Source organism: Plecotus auritus (genome assembly GCF_963455305.1).
Source record: "Plecotus auritus genome assembly, chromosome: 10".
In the NCBI taxonomy this organism is placed as follows: Eukaryota; Metazoa; Chordata; class Mammalia; order Chiroptera; family Vespertilionidae; genus Plecotus; species Plecotus auritus.
The window spans coordinates 35,966,039-35,984,374 of NC_137785.1; the positions used below are offsets into that span (position 1 = coordinate 35,966,039).

Here is an 18,336-nt window from a genome sequence, read left to right on the forward strand (position 1 = left end):
GAGAAGAAGGGAGGGAGGGAGACAGAGAGAAAGAGAAAGAGAGAGATAGAACACCAAATATAAGAGAGAATCATTGATAGACTGCCTCCTGCACGCCCCCACTGGGGATCGAGCTTGCAACCCAGGCATGCGCCCTTGACCAGAATCGAACCCGGGACCTTCAGTCCACAGGCCAATGCTCTATCCACTGAGCCAAACCAGCTAGGGCGGAACTTTTTCTAGTAGTTTCCAGAACTTTAAGACAGTGTATAGCAGGATCCTTGACTGGACCCCAGAGTTCTCAGGATGCCAGGGAGGTACAAGCCCAATGGTCTCAGCTCCTGGAGGCAGAGTTGTGTTGTTGTGCAAAGAGTGCCTTTGACTAGGAGAGAGGGATCACACAATCACATGGGCTCCAGCCCACAAGCGGCCGAAGTGTTTGAGATATGGGTGACCTGTAGGTAGAGGAAGAGATCAGCACTGCTGTGCCAAGGCCTTGTCCTCAAAAGTTGAGCTTGGGTCCTTCTGGCTGATGGTGTTTCTCCAGTTCCACAAGTTGTTCTAGAATCTTGGCACTCATCCAGTGGTGTCTCTAATTCCCACCCCATTGACTTTGAGTGGGTCTGCTTGTAACCAAGAGTGTGGCAGGAATCATGCCAGTGACTTTCGCCAAGTGACTTTCAAGGCTAGTTCAGAAAAGGCAAGCAGCTTCCGCAGGTGGCTCTGGACCCTCCTGGTGGAACCCTGAGCCACAGTAAGCAGCGTGAGTGCCTTGGGGCCAGGCCATGAGGAAGCCCTAATCAGCCCAAGCAGACATTCCACAGTGCAGCCCTGAGGCCAAAGGCAGAGGGATGCTTGGCCAGTTATCAACTGCTACACACACACACACACACACACACACACACACACACACACACACACACACACCCTGGTCTGCCCTTCAGCTCCAGCCATTACCTGCATGCAACCATAAGAGCAACTGGAACCAGAAGCACCCAGTAGAGCCCTCCGCGTAGAGTGACTGCTGTTGATGTTAAGCCACAAAGTTTTGGGGTGATTTCTTAGGCAGCAATAGAGAACTATGACAGGCCTACACCCTGTGAAAGACTCCCTGATGGCAGACATTGTAGTTCCACCACCAGATGGGATAAGGTATATCAGATAATTCAGCCAGGATGGTCTGGGTGGCATCCAGAAGTTGGACAGGGATTTGGTATATACAGCTGTTGTGGGGTCAAGCTGCTCACCTGTCGGCGGAGAGAGGCCTTAAAAGCTGGAGTTACCCCCTCCATCTCTTTGGGTATCTGCCTGCACCACCTGAATGGGTTTGCCGTGTGTACAAATCCTAAATGTGATCCTCAGACTAGCACCATCAGTATCACCTGAGAGCCTGGCCCCACAGCATACCCAATAAATCAGAATCTGCATCAACATGCTCCCTAGATGCAGGCATATTCATTCAGAAGCAATGACCTAGAGCAGTGGTCGGCAAACTCATTAGTCAACAGAGCCAAATATCAACAGTACAACGATTGAAATTTCTTTTGAGAGCCAAATTTTTAAAACTTAAACTTCTTCTGATGCCACTTTTTCAAAATAGACTCGCCCAGGCAGTGGTATTTTGTGGGAGAGCCACACTCAAGGGGCCAAAGAGCCGCATGTGGCTCGCGAGCCGCAGTTTGCCGACCACTGACCTACACAGTTCTTCGTTCTTATACCCTCTCCCCCCCCCATCCTGTTTGCCCTGGGAAATTCAGTAACTGATTGGCCACTGTTAGATTTGATCAAATAATTGAATTGATAGCCCTCCCCTTAGAACTAATCTTTAGGCCACTTCACAATGGACATTCCCTTTTGCTTAGACCACATTCCACTTGCTAAGACCATTATCTCTCCCCTCTGGACCTTCCCAGAATCTGGACCTGCACAGAGATTTCTCTGCCTAGAAAAAACCTGCCTAGAGTCCTTTAAAAACCTCTGTCCCATTTTTTGGGGCTGGCGCCATTTTGGGACTCAGCCCATCTGGTCTCCAGATGACCTAATCCTATATAATAAAAGCCTAATATGCTAAGTGTCCAGTCATCCAGTCAGCTGTTCAACCAATCAAAGCATAATATGCTAATGATATGCTAAGGCCGCTCAACCACTCGCTATGATATGCACTGACCACCTGGGGGCAGACTCTCCAACCGGTAGGTTAGCTTGCTGCTGGGGTCTGGCTGATTGGGACTGAGTGAGATGGGCAGGACATGCCCTGGAGCCCTCCCACATCCTTCCCTGGACCCAATCGTGCACAGGTGGGGTCCCTCAGCCTGGCCTGTGCCCACTCACAATCCGGGACCCCTCAGGGGATGTCGAAGAGCTGGTTTTGGCCCGATCCCACAGGCCAGGCTGAAGGACGCCACTGGTGCATGAATTCATGCACCAGGCCTCTAGTAAATTTATAATCCCTTACCACTTTGGTCTCGTGTGTTCCTCCTTTAGCAACCCTAACATTTGGTGCCCAAACTGGGAGGGTCCCATGGGGAAGGGGAGCCATCACCTTGCTTGAGTCACCGCAAGTCTGCTACTCAGAGAGCAGTAGACAATGGCAGCTCATCCTGGGCTTACCTCTGAATTCTACTCCGGTGACTCGATCGCCACCTCGATTAGGCCTCCCTCCATTATGGGCCCTCCAGAACCAGCCAAGGAGAATGTTGGATCAGGAACCTCTTCTTCTCCACTGCTGACCCTCTATACCACACTGGACAATCTTCTCTAGGTGAGTGACGTTCCACAATTTCCCTCGTCTGGAGTCTTCTGCCCACTCACTCTCATTGACTTCTCGAAAGTCCTCTTGTCTTGAATGGCCTAGTGCTAGGCCAGAAGACTCTTCATCCATTTCGCTTTGGGTTCTTCTGGATTGGGGATGCCCAGTCTGGAGGATCACCTCCTCATTTCTCACAGTGATTTGTTTAGCAGCGGGATGCCTGCCCTAAACAGCCACCTTTGGATTTGTGGTCTGTCATTCATCCTTCCTCTCTCATGGGCCATGCTACATTCCCTCTGCACACTCATGGGGAAGATCATGTCCAAGCACCTCATTTTCTTTTGTAACACTGTTTGGTCACAATATAAACTAAATAATAAGTCTCAGTGGCCTGAAAATGGCACTTTCAATTTTAACACATTTCATGATTTAGGTAATTGCTGTCACCAAAATAGAAAATGGTCACAGGTTCCCTACATCCAGGCCTTTTTCACCCTTCAGTACTGACCCTCTCTCTCTGTCAGTCCTGCTGACAGAGATCTTTCTCTTTCATACAAAACATCATACCCCTAACACTTCTGATTCTGAATCTACTTTTGACCCAGCAGACCACCGACTTCCACCCCCTTACGTGCCCCCTCCATCACCTGCAGTAGATTCCCAAAACCCAGACCCTCCTAACAAGCAACCACCTTCTCCCACTGCCCCCGAAACTTCAAATCCCTTGAACTAGAGTTCTAATGCAGCCTTTTCCCCACCTAAGACATGCTCTTGGGCCACCTAAAGACCACCTTCCTCAACAGCCTTTTCTATTCCCATGCCCATTTTACCCCTGAGGGAGGTAGCAGGAACAGAGGGGATAGTCCGAGTCCACGTCCCATTCTCTATGTCCAACCTCGCAGATTGAGAGACGTCTCAGGTCTTTTTCTACTGACCCGACCACCTTTACTAAGGAATTTGAGTACATGACCCAGTCCTATGACTGCCAGGGCCAGCCTGACAGGTTGAACCGAGCTGAGGTAGGGAGGTGGGAATTGAGAAAAGAAAGAAAGACAGGAGAGCGGGATCGGGAGGACTACAGGTCATCGAGAGACTGCAGCAAGTTTATTAACTGCGTAATGCTTTTTATACACAAAACACTGAATAGGAGGTCTGTCAAGAGGAATGTATTCTTTGTTCCTCTTAATCTCTAAGGGAGAGACAGAGCAGAAGGACAAATTCTCAGTACAACAAATCTCAGTAAATAGTTACAGACTTCTTGGTAAGCTATGAAAGGTTGCTCTCATTCTACTGATAACCGCCATCCAAACAAGCCTGGGAAAACTGTGTGGGTAGGGGACAGCCTTGCTAGTCCCCTCAGGTGCAAGGACCTTATCAGCTTATACCAGGTCTCCAACAGATCCCCCTTCTTTGTTTTTTACGCAGAGTTCATGTAGCCCTATTTGCAGGGATCTGATGCTAGATCCGATGGTTCGAAAGTAAATTGGAAGCAAACAGACAATAGTTGATATCTGGATGGTGGACAAATGGTGGCAATGTAGGTCCGACCCTCTCTGGTTTGGTCCTGGGTAACCTGCAGCGACACGCAGCTGCTGACTGCTAGCATGGCAAGGCGTCGTCAGCATCTTCTATCTCTGGACTGTTTCTCCTCTTGTCTTCGTGGTTGGAGCAGACCTGTCAATTCCTCTCTGTTGCAGGAATCCACATGGTCTTGGAGTTGTTTTCTGAAAATATACAAACATATTCTCGACCAAAAGTTGATAAAGGAATCTTTTCTATAAATTTTACTTGGGATCCTTTTTATTTTTGCCCAAACAATTTTCCTTTGGCCTGTTTTGACACCATGTATGTTTTTCATTGGTGTCTTGCTGTTAGCATTACAAATGAAAATTAATTTTTTTAAGTAAAAATTTTCTAGATGTAATTTACTTACAGGATATTTTTCCTTATATGATATTCTTCCACTATCCCCCCTTTTTTTTGATTAATGGAGGGTTTTTGTTACTTTAAATTCCATCTTAAAATTTTGCTATTGAATTTTAAGAAATATTTTGCCCTCCTTAGAGGCTAAAACCTTTATAACATTTAAAATATAGTTATTAATTTTTATTTGATAAGGCTTTCTATGTAATTTTAAGTATATTAGATCTGTTAAATTTAAAAAGATTTCCTTTAAGAAGAGAGAATAAATTTCTTGTATTACTCCGGGCCCTTGGAGCTTTCCAAGAATTATCTCTGTTAAAACCTTGAAATTTTAACATGGAAAAAACTATCAAATCTATATCTATATCTATATCTATATATGATATAAAGATTATAATACCTTTTATAATTATTTTAAGATATTAATTAGATTTTAAACTAGTTTTTGTATAGAAAAATTTTGGTTGGGTTTACAGAATTAATCCTCTTTTTTAATTAGACTAATAAGTAACTTATTTTAAATTCCTAATTATTTTTAGAGAAAACATCATCTTTTATTTTCTTAATAATTTTTTATACTTTAGATATTTAATTACTATAACTATATAATTTCTCCTAATTTAATTTGCACTTTGAACTTTTAAAGCTGGCAAATTAAACAGTAGTTCTTAGATTAATAACAATTTTATTTTCTTAATTAATTAATAGCTTTAATTCTGTCCTCTAGGTTTTTTATGAGGAAATAAACTCAGATCATTAAACAAGTTTTTATCTTTTGATTAACAGGCCTAGCCTAGCTGCTTGACTTTTTAAAACGGCTATGATTTTTCTTTGCCCGGGGAAATTGAGTAGCAAGCCTGCAAGTATTCAAATGCAAAAATTGTCCTTAAAGAACAACTACTGGCAGGAACTGGTCTACCTGTCCTGCTGTGGGAAGGGCAGCCACCCTTCTTCCTCTATTTATAAAAGGCATAGCCAGCCCTCACCTGGGCTATTTAGATTTTTATAATTAATATATTATCTATATTTTAACAATTTGAGATTCTAGAGTTAAAATTATAATAATTTTAAAGTATTTACTATGGATAAATTCTATAACAGAGACAAATTTACTTATTTTCTTGAAGGCCTTAAAAGTTAACTTTTTAACAAGGTTTATTAGCATTTTAAAAACTCTTTATTATGGAAATGCCAATCCTGCTGCTAGAACCTAGCCTGTGTCTTCTCCTTTTGGTTCCTTTATGCCATCTTTACTTTTTCATGGAGAGAAAGGAAACTTTAAATTAGCATACTGGGAGAGTGGGCTTCTATATTGGCTCTCCATGTGTCTCCCTTCCCCCACATCCTGCTTGCTTCGGAAGAAGTTTTAGTAACAGACCTGGCCGAATTTCTTTTCATGCTTAAAAGATAGACAGATCTTAAATTTCTTCTTTCTTTTTCGCTTTCTGAAGTAATAACTAATACCCAATTTGGCCAAGATTTGTATTTCCCTCTGAGTTCTTCTATAATTTTTAAATGAAACCTTAAGTAATCTTATTGCGGGAGAGCAGATAGCTCTGCCCTCTCCTGCCACCTTTGAATTTCTCTGTACCAGAGGCGGTTTTAGCAGTGGAGTTTCACTTATTACAGATTTTAAATTCCAAATACAAACTAAGATTTTAATTTGAATAAGAAACTGAAAGGTAAAGAATTTTGTTTACTTTATCTTATCTGGGCAAATCCTGAACTTCTTAACTCCAGAGATTAAAAAGCAACAATAGAAAATGGAGCTTCAGGAAAAAAAGCAAACCCTAACTGAAAGAGTAAAGTTTTTTTTTTACAGCTGTCCGTTTTATCTTAAATCTCCAAGGTCTTCCCCCTTCGCCAGTGATGGGAACAAGACCCTTAAACCTGTCCCAGGAAACAGCCCCGAGCTAAGAGCAGACAGAGCAAATAGTGCTCTGACAGATAAGAAAAGCAGGACATGAGATTACCGGATGGGACTGTTGACTGAAAACTTAGGCCCTGTCATTAAACATGTTATTAACGAGCCTTGTTGGAATTTCCTGGCGACTTTGTCCTCTCTTCCCCCCTCACATGTGTAACCCCCTGATGTATGGTTTTTGCCTATATATACTTGTAAGACTTTCTGCTCGGGGTTCGACCCCTCTGCTCCCGTGTGAGTTACGAGTTGAGCCCCAGCGTGCTGGAATAAAGCCTCTTGCTGTTTGCATCAAGTGATGCCTCCTGCGGATGATTGGGGTTGCCGTCGATCCGTGGGATAGAGTAAGGGTCTCCCTCTGGGGGTCTTACAAAACCACATTATTTTATGATCGCATAGACTTCATCATTTGCCTATAAAGCGTACTTTCCCTAGACTCTAGCTGTCCCATGCTTTACTCCCGACTATCAAAAAATTGCTCCTCCCTTACCTTAACGAGTGCACTCTTTATCCGGAGGAGTTCCTCACCGTCTGCTTCCCAAGTCCTCAGGTCCCTGTTCGGGCGCCAATTGCCAGGGCCAGCCTGACAGGTTGAACCGAGCTGAGGTAGGGAGGTGGGAATTGAGAAAAGAAAGAAAGACAGGAGAGCGGGATCGGGAGGACTACAGGTCATCGAGAGACTGCAGCAAGTTTATTAACTGCGTAATGCTTTTTATACACAAAACACTGAATAGGAGGTCTGTCAAGAGGAATGTATTCTTTGTTCCTCTTAATCTCTAAGGGAGAGACAGAGCAGAAGGACAAATTCTCAGTACAACAAATCTCAGTAAATAGTTACAGACTTCTTGGTAAGCTATGAAAGGCTGCTCTCATTCTACTGATAACCGCCATCCAAACAAGCCTGGGAAAACTGTGTGGGTAGGGGACAGCCTTGCTAGTCCCCTCAGGTGCAAGGACCTTGTCAGCTTACACCCGGTCTCCAACATATGACCTGACCTGGCACAACATCTAAGTCATCCTGTCCTCTCTAACGCCAGAGGAGGACTGCCTCTGGCTAGCAGCTCAGGACCATGCCAATGCCCTCCATAGACCGGACACAGTGACCAACCTGTTTAGCGCTGACATGGTCTCCCAAACTGACTCAAGATGGGAATATCAGGTTCATTCTCCAGGGCACTGGCTCTGTAGCCATAATCACCTGTCTCATTGCTGGACTCAAAAAGGCTGCCCATAAAGTGGTCAACTATGACAAACAATAAAATCACTCAGGGCCCTGACAAAAATCCAGCTCTCTTCCTCTCCCACCTCATGCAGGCTTTACAGAAATTTATCACCCTAGACCCCACCTCCCCAGAAGGAACCCTTCTTCTGAACACCCATTTTATATCCCAATCAGCAACCAACATACACCAGAAACTTCAAAAAATAGACACAGGTTCACAAACCCCTCAAAAAGACCTTAACCTGGCCTTTCAGGTCTTTAATAATAGAGATGAGGAGATCCAAATCCAAAAACAAAGGCGAGATCAGGCCAAGACTGAGGCCCAGAAGGCCTAGCCACCACTCTCATGAACCCCAAATGAAGTGCCAGTCCTCCAACAAAGGGTATCAGGGGCTGAGCCTCCTCTGGGCTCATGCTTCAAATCAAACAAGGAAGGACACTGGGTCAAGTCTGCCCAAACCCGAGACCCCCACCTGGGCCTGCCCAAGGTGCAGAAGGGAAGGCCACTGGAAATCGGACTGCAGTCTGGCCCCTCCAGATCAGACCTTAGCCAGTCCAGTAAGGCCACCCTCTGGATCCAGTTTGGAGCTCCCAGACCCCCCTGGGACTAGCCACTGAAGATTGAAGTTGCCCAGGCCCTGACAAGGCCCCCACAGACTTACACCACCAGAATAGAGCCTTGGGTAACGATTGTGGTGGCAGGTAAGTCCATCTCCTTTTTAATTGACACCTGGGCCACTTATTCTGCCTCCCTGAATTTGCTGGGACCCTTGCCCCCTTCTCAGTCTCTATTATGGATGTTGATGGATTAGTCTCACAGCCATTAGCCACTTCACTTCTACACTGCATCTTACTAGACAACCCCTTTATCCACTCTTTTCTTGTTCTTCCTTAGTAGAATGTGCATCCCCTCATAAAGCCCAGTTATTCCGAACCACAGTCACCCACCTCAGTTTCACTTACCCCACAAAGCCAAACCATTACCTTGGATCGTAAATGCCTTGTCTCTTTTGTGACTATCCCCTCCTCTAGATAAGAAATACTCTCCTTTCTTGGGCTTGCTGGGTACTTTTGCCTCTGTGTTCCCAATTTTAGTCTTCTCACAAAGCCCCTCTATGACGTGGTGAAGGGACCCTCACTGCACCTTTAGATCCCAAGGCCAGCATTTCACCCCTTTAATGCTCTGAAAACTGCTCTCACCTCAGTGCCTTCTCATCCCCCTTTCCTAAAGACAACTTTCTTTACTGCAAAACTGAAAACACTTACTTAACAGTCCTGCTACTATCAGAAGCTGAACTCATTATCATCCAAACCTTAGCATGTTATTTCTAAGGAAAAATATGGCAGTTTTAAATCCAAGCAGCTGGAGGCCTGGAAACTGCAGTCCTAGAATAGGCTGTAGGGCCTGTTCCTGACCCCCATCTCCACATTTTCTCCAGCCTCATATGTCTATACATAATTTTCCAAAGTCTTTGATAACTTAAAAGCTTTGGAGAATTGCTAAGTTAAATGATAAACATTTAAATATTTTAAAATAACATAAAATACTGAAAAATTGATTGCTAGACAAGTTTTAATTCACCTGCTCTTAGCTTTTATTATAGAAGGTCTCTTGTACTTTGCTGAAGGCATATTTTCTTGAAAGTCATAAATGTCAATCTAAGAAATACTGGTTGTTTCCTTTTTGCTTATCATTGGAAATTAAGGTTTCTGAATTGGTAAGAAGGTTTGTGAAAGTTGTAGGAAAGTTTGCCCAGTGAGTCAGGACCTGATCATCCCTGATGTCCAAAGGGACCTCTTCTCTTCTAGGAAGCTAAAGCAACCCCGCCTAGACTCTCTCCTCTTGCTTATGTCCTCAACTTGAAGCCTAGACTTTCTTTATTTCCACTGCTCATTCACAGTCCTTGACACTATCATTGAAAGCCTCAACAGGTTTTCCTGCTTGGTATTTAGGAACTTCTCTCCCCTTTTCTAGCCTTCTTAAAAATCATACACTGGCCCTGGCCGGTTTGGCTCAGTGGATGGAGCATCAGCCTGCAGACTGAAGGGTCCCAGGTTTGATTCCAGTCAAGGGCACATGCCTGGGTTGTGGGCTTGATCCTCAGTAAGAGGAGTGCAGGAGACAGCCAAGCAATGATTCTCTCTCATCATTGATGTTTCTATCTCTCTCCCTCTCCCTTCCTCTCTGAAATCAATAAAGATATATTAAAATAAAAAAATTTCATTCCTTAAAAAAATCATACTAGTACACTGCAAAGGACATGGAGTCAGGAATGATCCCGTAATACAGGGAAATAACAAAGCAGACCAGGAGGCCAAGGCAGCGGCTCAGAGGAAGCCTCCATCTCCCCAGCTCTTAGCTACACCCCATATAACAGCTTAATACACTCCGGAGGAACTTCAGTCCCTATGACCTCTTGGGGCCACTCAAGAAGATCCATGGTTAAAATTTTAGGGAAAATATATCCTTCCCCAGGGACAGGCCTGTGATATCTTACAGGCTAGTCACAAAGTCCCTATATATAGGATACAAACCACTTTACCTGCTCCTAAAACCCCTCATCACATGTCCTAGCCTAGCCTCCCTTCTGCAAGGTATCACCAAAACCTGTTCTACTTGTTACTCAGTGTCTCCCCAAGGACAGGTTAGACCTCCTTCTTTCCCTACTCATCAGGCAAGGGGCCAAATCCCTGGACAAGACTGGCAAATTGACTTCACTCACATGCCCCCTATTAAAAGAACCAAATATCTCTTAACTCTCATAGATACCTTCTCAGACTGGGTAGAAGCATTCCCCACTACATCTGAAAAGTCCTCTGAGGTCACACAAACTCTCATTCAGCATTTCATTCCCAGATTTGGCCTCCCCAACCCATTACAATCAGATAATGGACCTGCTTTCATATCTCAAATAACTCAATAGGTCTCCTCCGCTCTGAACATCCAGTGGAACTTATACACTCCCTACCGGCCCCAATCTTTAGGCAAGGTAGAAAAGGTGAATTCCTTAATTAAGTCTCATCTCACTAAATTAACTCTTGAATCTAAAGAAGCTTGGACTACTCTCCTACCTCTACACACCCCCGACCCTGTGCACCCTCCTTTCTTAGTCCATTTGAACTAATGTATGAAAGACCCTTCTTATTAGGGAACGTCCCTTCCACAGAGACCCCTCTAGGAGACTGTTCCCATTTCAAATCTCATCCAACAATTACTGGGAGAACATGCTGATTAAGTCCTCCCACACAGGAGAAACCAAGATGGTGGCATAGGTGAACACCTAAACTGCTGCCTCGCACAACAATTTCAAAACTACAGCTAAAAGACAGAACGGACATTATCCAGAACCACAGGAAAGCTGGCTGAGTGGAAATTCTACAACTAGAAGGAAAGAGAGGGGCACACGGAGACTCAGAGGAGCTGCAAAAGGCTGAGGTACGGAGACACACGCGCGGAGAGGATGGGCGGCTGAGTGCCTGGCTAGCTTTCTCTAGTGGGAGAGAGATGGAAGCTCCTGACTGCACTGAACCTCAGTTCTGACTGCACTGAACCCCAGTTTTGGGTGAGACCCTGGGGTCCCAGACTCCTACGGGGGAGTCTGGACTGTTGGGAAAAGAGAGGAGCGCACGGAAACTCAGGGGAGCTGCTAAAGGCAGAGGTCTGGAGGCATGCGCAGAGAGGACTGACTGCTGAGTGTGCCACTGGCTTTCTCTAGCGGGAGGAAGGAGGAAGCTCCCGACTGTGCTGAACTCCAGTTCCCAGAGAGAATCTGGGAATCCAGATTCATTGGGGGAGAAACTGGACTGTCTGGCAGCAGGTGAAACTCGAGGGCGGCTTTCTCTCAGAGGTGCTTGCAGTGATAACCGAGGGACACTGAGACCCAGGGGCCTCGTAGGGCAGGGCTGATGGGAAGCCAAGGCTGTCTGCTCAGCCCTGAGACTCCGCCCCATCCAAGCTGAGCACAGAGGCTTTTGAAATTTTGCAAGTCTTGTCTCATAAGGGTGTCTCCAGCATAGAAGTTCTCCCAGCGTAGACACAGCTAATCCTCACAGCCAATTGGCCTGGAGGTCAACTGGCTGTGAGGATTACAGTGATACCAACAACAATAAAGACTTAACTACAACAAGGCTGTACACACAGTCCACAAAGGGGTGCACGAAGAGTGTCCACCTCAGGTAACTGGGGAGGCTGAGCCACTGGGCCATACAGGACACCTAGCACATAAAGCTACTCTACCAACTCAGGGAAGCAGCGAAAATGCGGAGACAAAGACGCAGGTCACAAATGAAAGAAATGGAGGAAAACAAATGACTGGATATCAAGTTCAAAACCATGGTTATAAGGTTTTTCAAGAATTTCCTACAAAAGGCCGATAAACTTAGTGAGACCCTTGAGGATATGAAAAAGGACCAACTAGAAATTAAACATACATTGACTGAAATAAAAAATATTATACAGAGACCTAACTGCAGACTAGAGGAACACAAGAATCAAGTCAAAGATTTGAAATACAAAGAAGCAAAAAACACTCAACCGGAAAAGCAAAAAGAAAAAAAGAATCCAAAAATTTGAAGATAGTGTAAGAAGCCTCTGAGACAACTTCAAGTGTACCAACATCAGAATTATGGGGGTGCCAGAAGAAGAGAGAGAGCAAGATACTGAAAACCTATTTGAAGAAATAATGACTGAAAACTTCCCCCACCTGGTGAAAGAAATAGACTTACAAGTCCAGGAAGCGCAGAGAACCCCAAACAAAAGGAATCCAAAGAGGACCACACCAAGACACATCATAATTAAAATGCCAAGGGCAGGACGACTTCCGGCAGCTCCTCTCGCGGGGGTTGGCTGTTGGCGGCGTTGTGGTTAAGCTCGTGTGTGGCGGTGTGTCGGCGGCGGCTGCAGCGAAAGAGTTTGGCGCGATGTCTCACACCATTTTGCTGGTACAGCCTACCAAGAGACCAGAAGGCAGAACTTATGCTGATTATGAATCATTGAATGAGTGCATAGAAGGCGTTTGTAAAATGTATGAAGAACATCTGAAGAGAATGAATCCCAACAGCCCCTCTATCACATATGATATCAGCCAGTTGTTTGATTTTATTGATGATCTGGCGGACCTCAGCTGTCTTGTTTACCGAGCTGATACCCAGACATACCAGCCTTATAACAAAGATTGGATTAAAGAGAAGATCTACGTGCTCCTTCGTCGACAGGCCCAACAGGCCGGGAAATAGTTGTGTTGGAAGCATTTGGGGGTTGGGGGTAGGCTTGGAACACAGGTGTGTACAGCTATCTGTAGTGAAGTTTTGTATTATAGTAATCCTGTTTCCATTTTGGTACACTCTAGCCAGGATTGAATGTGTTAGATGATAGTGAGAATCTTGTTCAATCTGAACTCACATCACCCCCTCTTTTTCTCTTTTTTTACTTAAACATTGTTATGATGACTTAGAAGGAAGTTTTTCTTTGTCAGTTAAAGTTGGTTCCAATCCTTCATATCTGCTTTATAACATTCACTGTACTAACCCTTCTTCAAGTTGGGGTGGGGGGTAGTGACACAGTTTAATTATGTGCTAAGATAAAGTCTTAGTGAAAAACAAATAAATGTTCTTTAGTTAAAAATAAATAAATAAATAAATAAATAAATAAATAAATAAATAAATAAATAAAATGCCAAGGGCAAAAGACAAAGAGAGAATATTAAAAGCAGCAAGAGAAAAACAGTTAATTACCTACAAGGGAGCACCCATACAATTGTCAGCTGATTTCTCAACAGAAACTATGCAGGCCAGACGGGAGTGGCAAGAAATTTTCAAAGTGATGAATAGCAAGAACCTACAACCAAGATTACTCTACCCAGCAAAGCTATCATTCAGAATTGAAGGGCAGATAAAGAGCTTCACAGATAAGAAAAAGCTAAAGGAGTTCATCACCACCAAACCAGTATTATATGAAATGCTGAAAGGTACTCTTTAAGAAGAGGAAGAAGAAGAAAAAGGTAAAGATAAAAATTATGGACAACAAATACATATCTATCAACAAGTGAATCTAAAAATCAAGTGAATAAAAAATCTGATGAACAGAATAAACTGGTGAATATAATAGAATCAGGGGCATAGAAAGGGAGTGGACTGACAATTCTCAGGGGGAAAGGGGTGTGGGGGGGTGCGGGAAGAGACTGGACAAAGGTCGTACACCTATGGATAAGGACAGTGGGGGGGAGGTAAGGGAAGAGGGTGGGGTGGGAACTGGGTGGAGGGGAGCTAAGGGGGTTTAAAAGAGGAACAATTGTAATAATCTGAACAATAAAGATTTATTAAATTAAAAAAACCTGGTGGAAGCTCTATTAGTGAAAATTATTTTATTTAATTAATTTATTTTTTTAAATACATTTTATTGATTTTTTTACAGAGAGGAAGGGAGAGGGACAGAGAGTTAGAAACATCGATGAGAGAGAAACATTGATCAGCTGCCTCCTGCACACTCCCTACTGGGTATGTGCCCGCAACCAAGGTACATGCCCTTGACTGAAATCGAACCTGGGACCCTTGAGTCCGCAGGCCGACGCTCTATTTACTGAGCCAAACCAGTTAGGACAGTGAAAATTATTTTAGATTAAAATGAATGAACACTGTATGTTTACTTTGCAAAAAGCTGATTCAAAAATAAATAAATGACTTATGTAAACCATTAAAAAAAAAAAAAAGTCCTCCCACAACCTTTTATAGGAGACACCCGCTACTCCTCTACAGCCAGGGTACTGGGTCATCCTAAAGGAAATCCATCCATCAAATAATTTACAGCCCCGATGGCAAGGCCCTTATCAGATACTCCTAACTACCCCAATTGCAGCTAAACTATTGGGGCATACCCCAAGGTTCCATCTTTCCAGATTAAAACCCATCCCCGGAACACCTCCATCACATGAGCTCAAGTCCCCTAAGTATTACAGCCACCAGATCAGGCCCACCAGACTCCATCTTACCTACATCCCAGAAGAAGAGGACGGATGAGTGAGCATCCCTGCACGTAACCCCTATGTACTGACCATACCGACCCTGACCTCCCTGAAAGCCTATCTCTTCTTCCAATACAAATCCTCCAGGTCCTAGCTATTGTCCCCTCTCCCTTCGCAACAGGATTCTCACATTTCTATGGGACTCCCTTCTACAAGAGGACTTCAATTACCCATGGAATGAGATTTCCTTCTTTCTAGATCCTGAATATACCCTTTCCCCGCTTGGGACAATCCCGACCCTGGAAGTGGGGATTAACTCTCCTTCTCATCCTATCCCAGCCCTCCTTTCCTACACCTGTAAGAAACTTTCTCACCTCCACTCATCTCGAACCAACCCTTAACCTTACCAATTCTCTTCTAAACCAGACCAATCCAACCTTAGCCAGGAATTACTGGCTCTGCCTTCCCTCTCCTCTCTGGCATATACCACCATCCCTATACCAATCAAGAGATGGAATCAGGCAACAATCACTCTAGCTTATAAAAAAGAAAAAGGAACTATATTTCTTTCTTTTTTTTTTTAATATATTTTATTGATATTTTTTTACAGAGAGGAAGGGAGAGGGATAGAGAGCTAGAAACATCGATGAGAGAGAAACATCGATCAGCTGCCTCCTGCACACCTCCCACTGGGGATGTGCCCGCAACCAAGGTACATGCCCTTGACCGGAATCAAACCCGGGACCCTTCAGTCTGCAGGCCGACGCTCTATCCACTGAGCCAAACCGGTTTCAGCGGAACTATATTTCTTGAAAAGGCAGACACCCTTCCAGGTAATTATCCTACAGCCCAGGCAAATCAAGCCTCCCTTCTTTTCTGTACTTATATTTTATTTCTTACTAAGGTAGCTCCTTCCTCCTTCCTGGTCACAGGTCCTATCACTCTACACACCCCACTAATCATCCAAGCCCCTTTGTGCTTTATAAGGTCACAGGGCAGTATAACAATAGGCCATCTCCCAACATCAGCTTGCATCACCACAGTTAATCTAGAACTACCAAACAACCATTGGTCCCAACGGGTTGACTGCCAGGTCTCCCCAGAAGCCAATGGTTATTTTCTACAGCTGGTCTGTTTTACTTCTTATCCAACCATCCAGGCCCAAGTCTTCAACTGCTCCTTTCCTTCCTTTTCCCTTTTCCCTTGGATAAGAGCCCATCCTAGCGTTCCTGCCCACTTTCACTGTAATAGAATCTCAAGCACTCACTCATCTGTCACCCCTTATTGGTGGCACCAAGGTGACTACCCTCTGGGTTTGGAGCATGGAACCGGGAAAAGGAACCTCATACTTTTTAGTCCACCTCTTCTCCCTACACCTTTTAGCTTGTCTCCATGATCAGGGATTTTTCTTCCACTGTGGGGAAAACATATACTGACCAACTGCACAAGAACCTGTACTCTCATCTATCTCTCACCCAATGTAAGTGTAGCCCCCAATTACCAGCCTTTACCTGTCCCTGTAAGCCACCACATCCGACACAAAAGGGCAGTCCAGATAATCCCTCTCCTTATAACCCTTGGCATCATAGCAAGGGTTAGAACTGGCATAGGGGGCTTAACCACTGCTCTATATATTTTGAAAATTCATGGGACTACTGGCTAAAGAATATAAATTGGTATACCTGGCTACTTCCTTTCATAGGACCATTAACAGTCTTATTGCTCATCCTCATTTTTGGCCCATGTATTCTGCATCATTTTGCATCTTTCCTTGAGGACTGCTTTCTGAGCTTTCACCAACCAGTCTCTTGGAGAAATCATGCTGCTGCAACCCCTTGCTCCAACCATGAGGAATCTATACAGTGTTCCAGCCGGCTACAATCAAAGTCCATCCCCCTGTGATCTCTATGTCCCCCCTCAGCAGGAAGTAACTATGAAAGATAGGACCTTTGTCCCTATTCCATAAAACAAAAAGGCTGGAATGTTAGGTTTGATCAAATAATTGAATCGATACCCCTCCCATGGGAACTGACCTTTAGGCCACTTCACAAAGGACATTCCCTTTCACTTGTATCACATTTCACTTGCTAAGACCACTATCCTTCCCCTCAGTGTTTCAGAAATTACCAGATGACCAGAAAACACACAGCAGGTACTCAGAAGATTCAGGAAAAACTCTTTATTTGCAAATGCACTAGTGTGGTGACTCAGGGGAGTCATTCTCCAAAGCCCAAGTGATGAATATCGAGGAAGCTTTCCTTTTATCCCCTTAGTTTCTTTGTCCCCCAAATATGGACCAGGCTTTCTCGGGTTTTGCAGCCCCCCGTGGGTTGGGGTGGGGAAAGTGAGATTACACCCAAAGGCCTGACCTGGCTGGCACCAGTGCTGCCAACCCCCTCCGAGGGTTGTGTATGGTTCATGGTTTATGGCCTCTGTAAAATGGGAGTATTCCTGGACACAGGTTCTGCAAGGCTGGACCAGCCTTACAGATAAGAATGGGGCTTAATTATACTAGCAAGAATGTGCATCAGAATATCTCAAATATTCTCAGAATATTTGCATCAGAATATCTCAAATAACTCAATAGGTCTCCTCCGCATCAGAATGTGCATGGTTACTGACACAGATTCAGATTGCTAACCCCCTCAATTGTCTTATATTCTCCCTCATCAGGACCTTCCCAGGATCCAGACCTGCCCAGAGAATTCTCTACTCAGAAAAAGCCCACCCAGAGTCCTTTAAAAACCTCTGACTCCCCATCTTCGGGGGCTGGTGCCATTTTGGGACTCAACCCATCTGGTATCCAGATGACCTAATAAACTTATAATCCCTTACCACTTTGGTCTCGTGTGCTCCTTCTTTAGCAACCCTCCAGCCACACCCTGTTAGTCTTCTCTAAAAGTTGACTACACTAAAGATGGATCACAGAGGCCTATTTCCTATAGGTGGCAGTTGGCTCAGGTCCAGTCCTAATTCGGGTTGGGGCTCCAGAGAGGGGACCTGGGCTGGCCAGCCCCTGGAGGCCAAGGTGTCCACGGTTCCCCTGCCAGGCCCTGCTGTGACTACAGGAGATGGTCAAGGCATTAGGAACAGCTTCAGTGCCCCGGCCCTGCTAGCTGTACCCCAAGACTGCAGCCCCCAAACCTGCCATCCACAACACCAACAGCCTCATCCCAAAGTCCTAAGTCCCACTTCCCAATCTGTCCCTGCCAACCCCTGATCTCATACTCCTATTAACGTAAAAAACATTCAAACCTATAAAGAATGTTTGTGAGTTTATTTGAGCCAAACTGTCAACAATTGCCAGGAAGCAGAATCTCAATGGATTGGGATAATGCTCCAGAGAACGGCAATCTTTACCTTGTTTTATACAGTACAATCAAAGAGAAAACATAAGTGGGTTACATGAAATCCATTGGTGATAGATTAGGGAGGCGGGAGAAAGCAAAGCGGGGGAGGGAGAACAGGAACCTCTGGGGATTTGATAAAAAGCAAAATGATAGATACATACTTCTTTTACTTAGGTGGGTACAGGATAGTCAATAGTCAACAATTAACATAATAACAATGAAGGAATCTGTGG

General features: G+C 44.5%; 1 protein-coding gene across 1 annotated transcript; it reads left to right on the forward strand.

Annotated features, from left to right (window-relative positions):
• Positions 1–12,711: 12,711 nt before the first annotated feature.
• LOC308235668 (enhancer of rudimentary homolog) lies at positions 12,712–13,284 on the forward strand. The gene has a single exon (XM_080644703.1). The coding sequence runs from the start codon at positions 12,715–12,717 to the stop codon at positions 13,027–13,029; it is 315 nt and encodes a 104-aa protein (XP_080500829.1). The 5' UTR covers positions 12,712–12,714; the 3' UTR covers positions 13,030–13,284.
• Positions 13,285–18,336: the final 5,052 nt, after the last annotated feature.

Bases quoted from the DNA above. Each gene is read 5' to 3' on its own strand.
- LOC308235668 (XM_080644703.1), top strand. From the start codon at position 12,715: ATGTCTCACACCATTTTGCTGGTACAGCCTACCAAGAGACCAGAAGGC.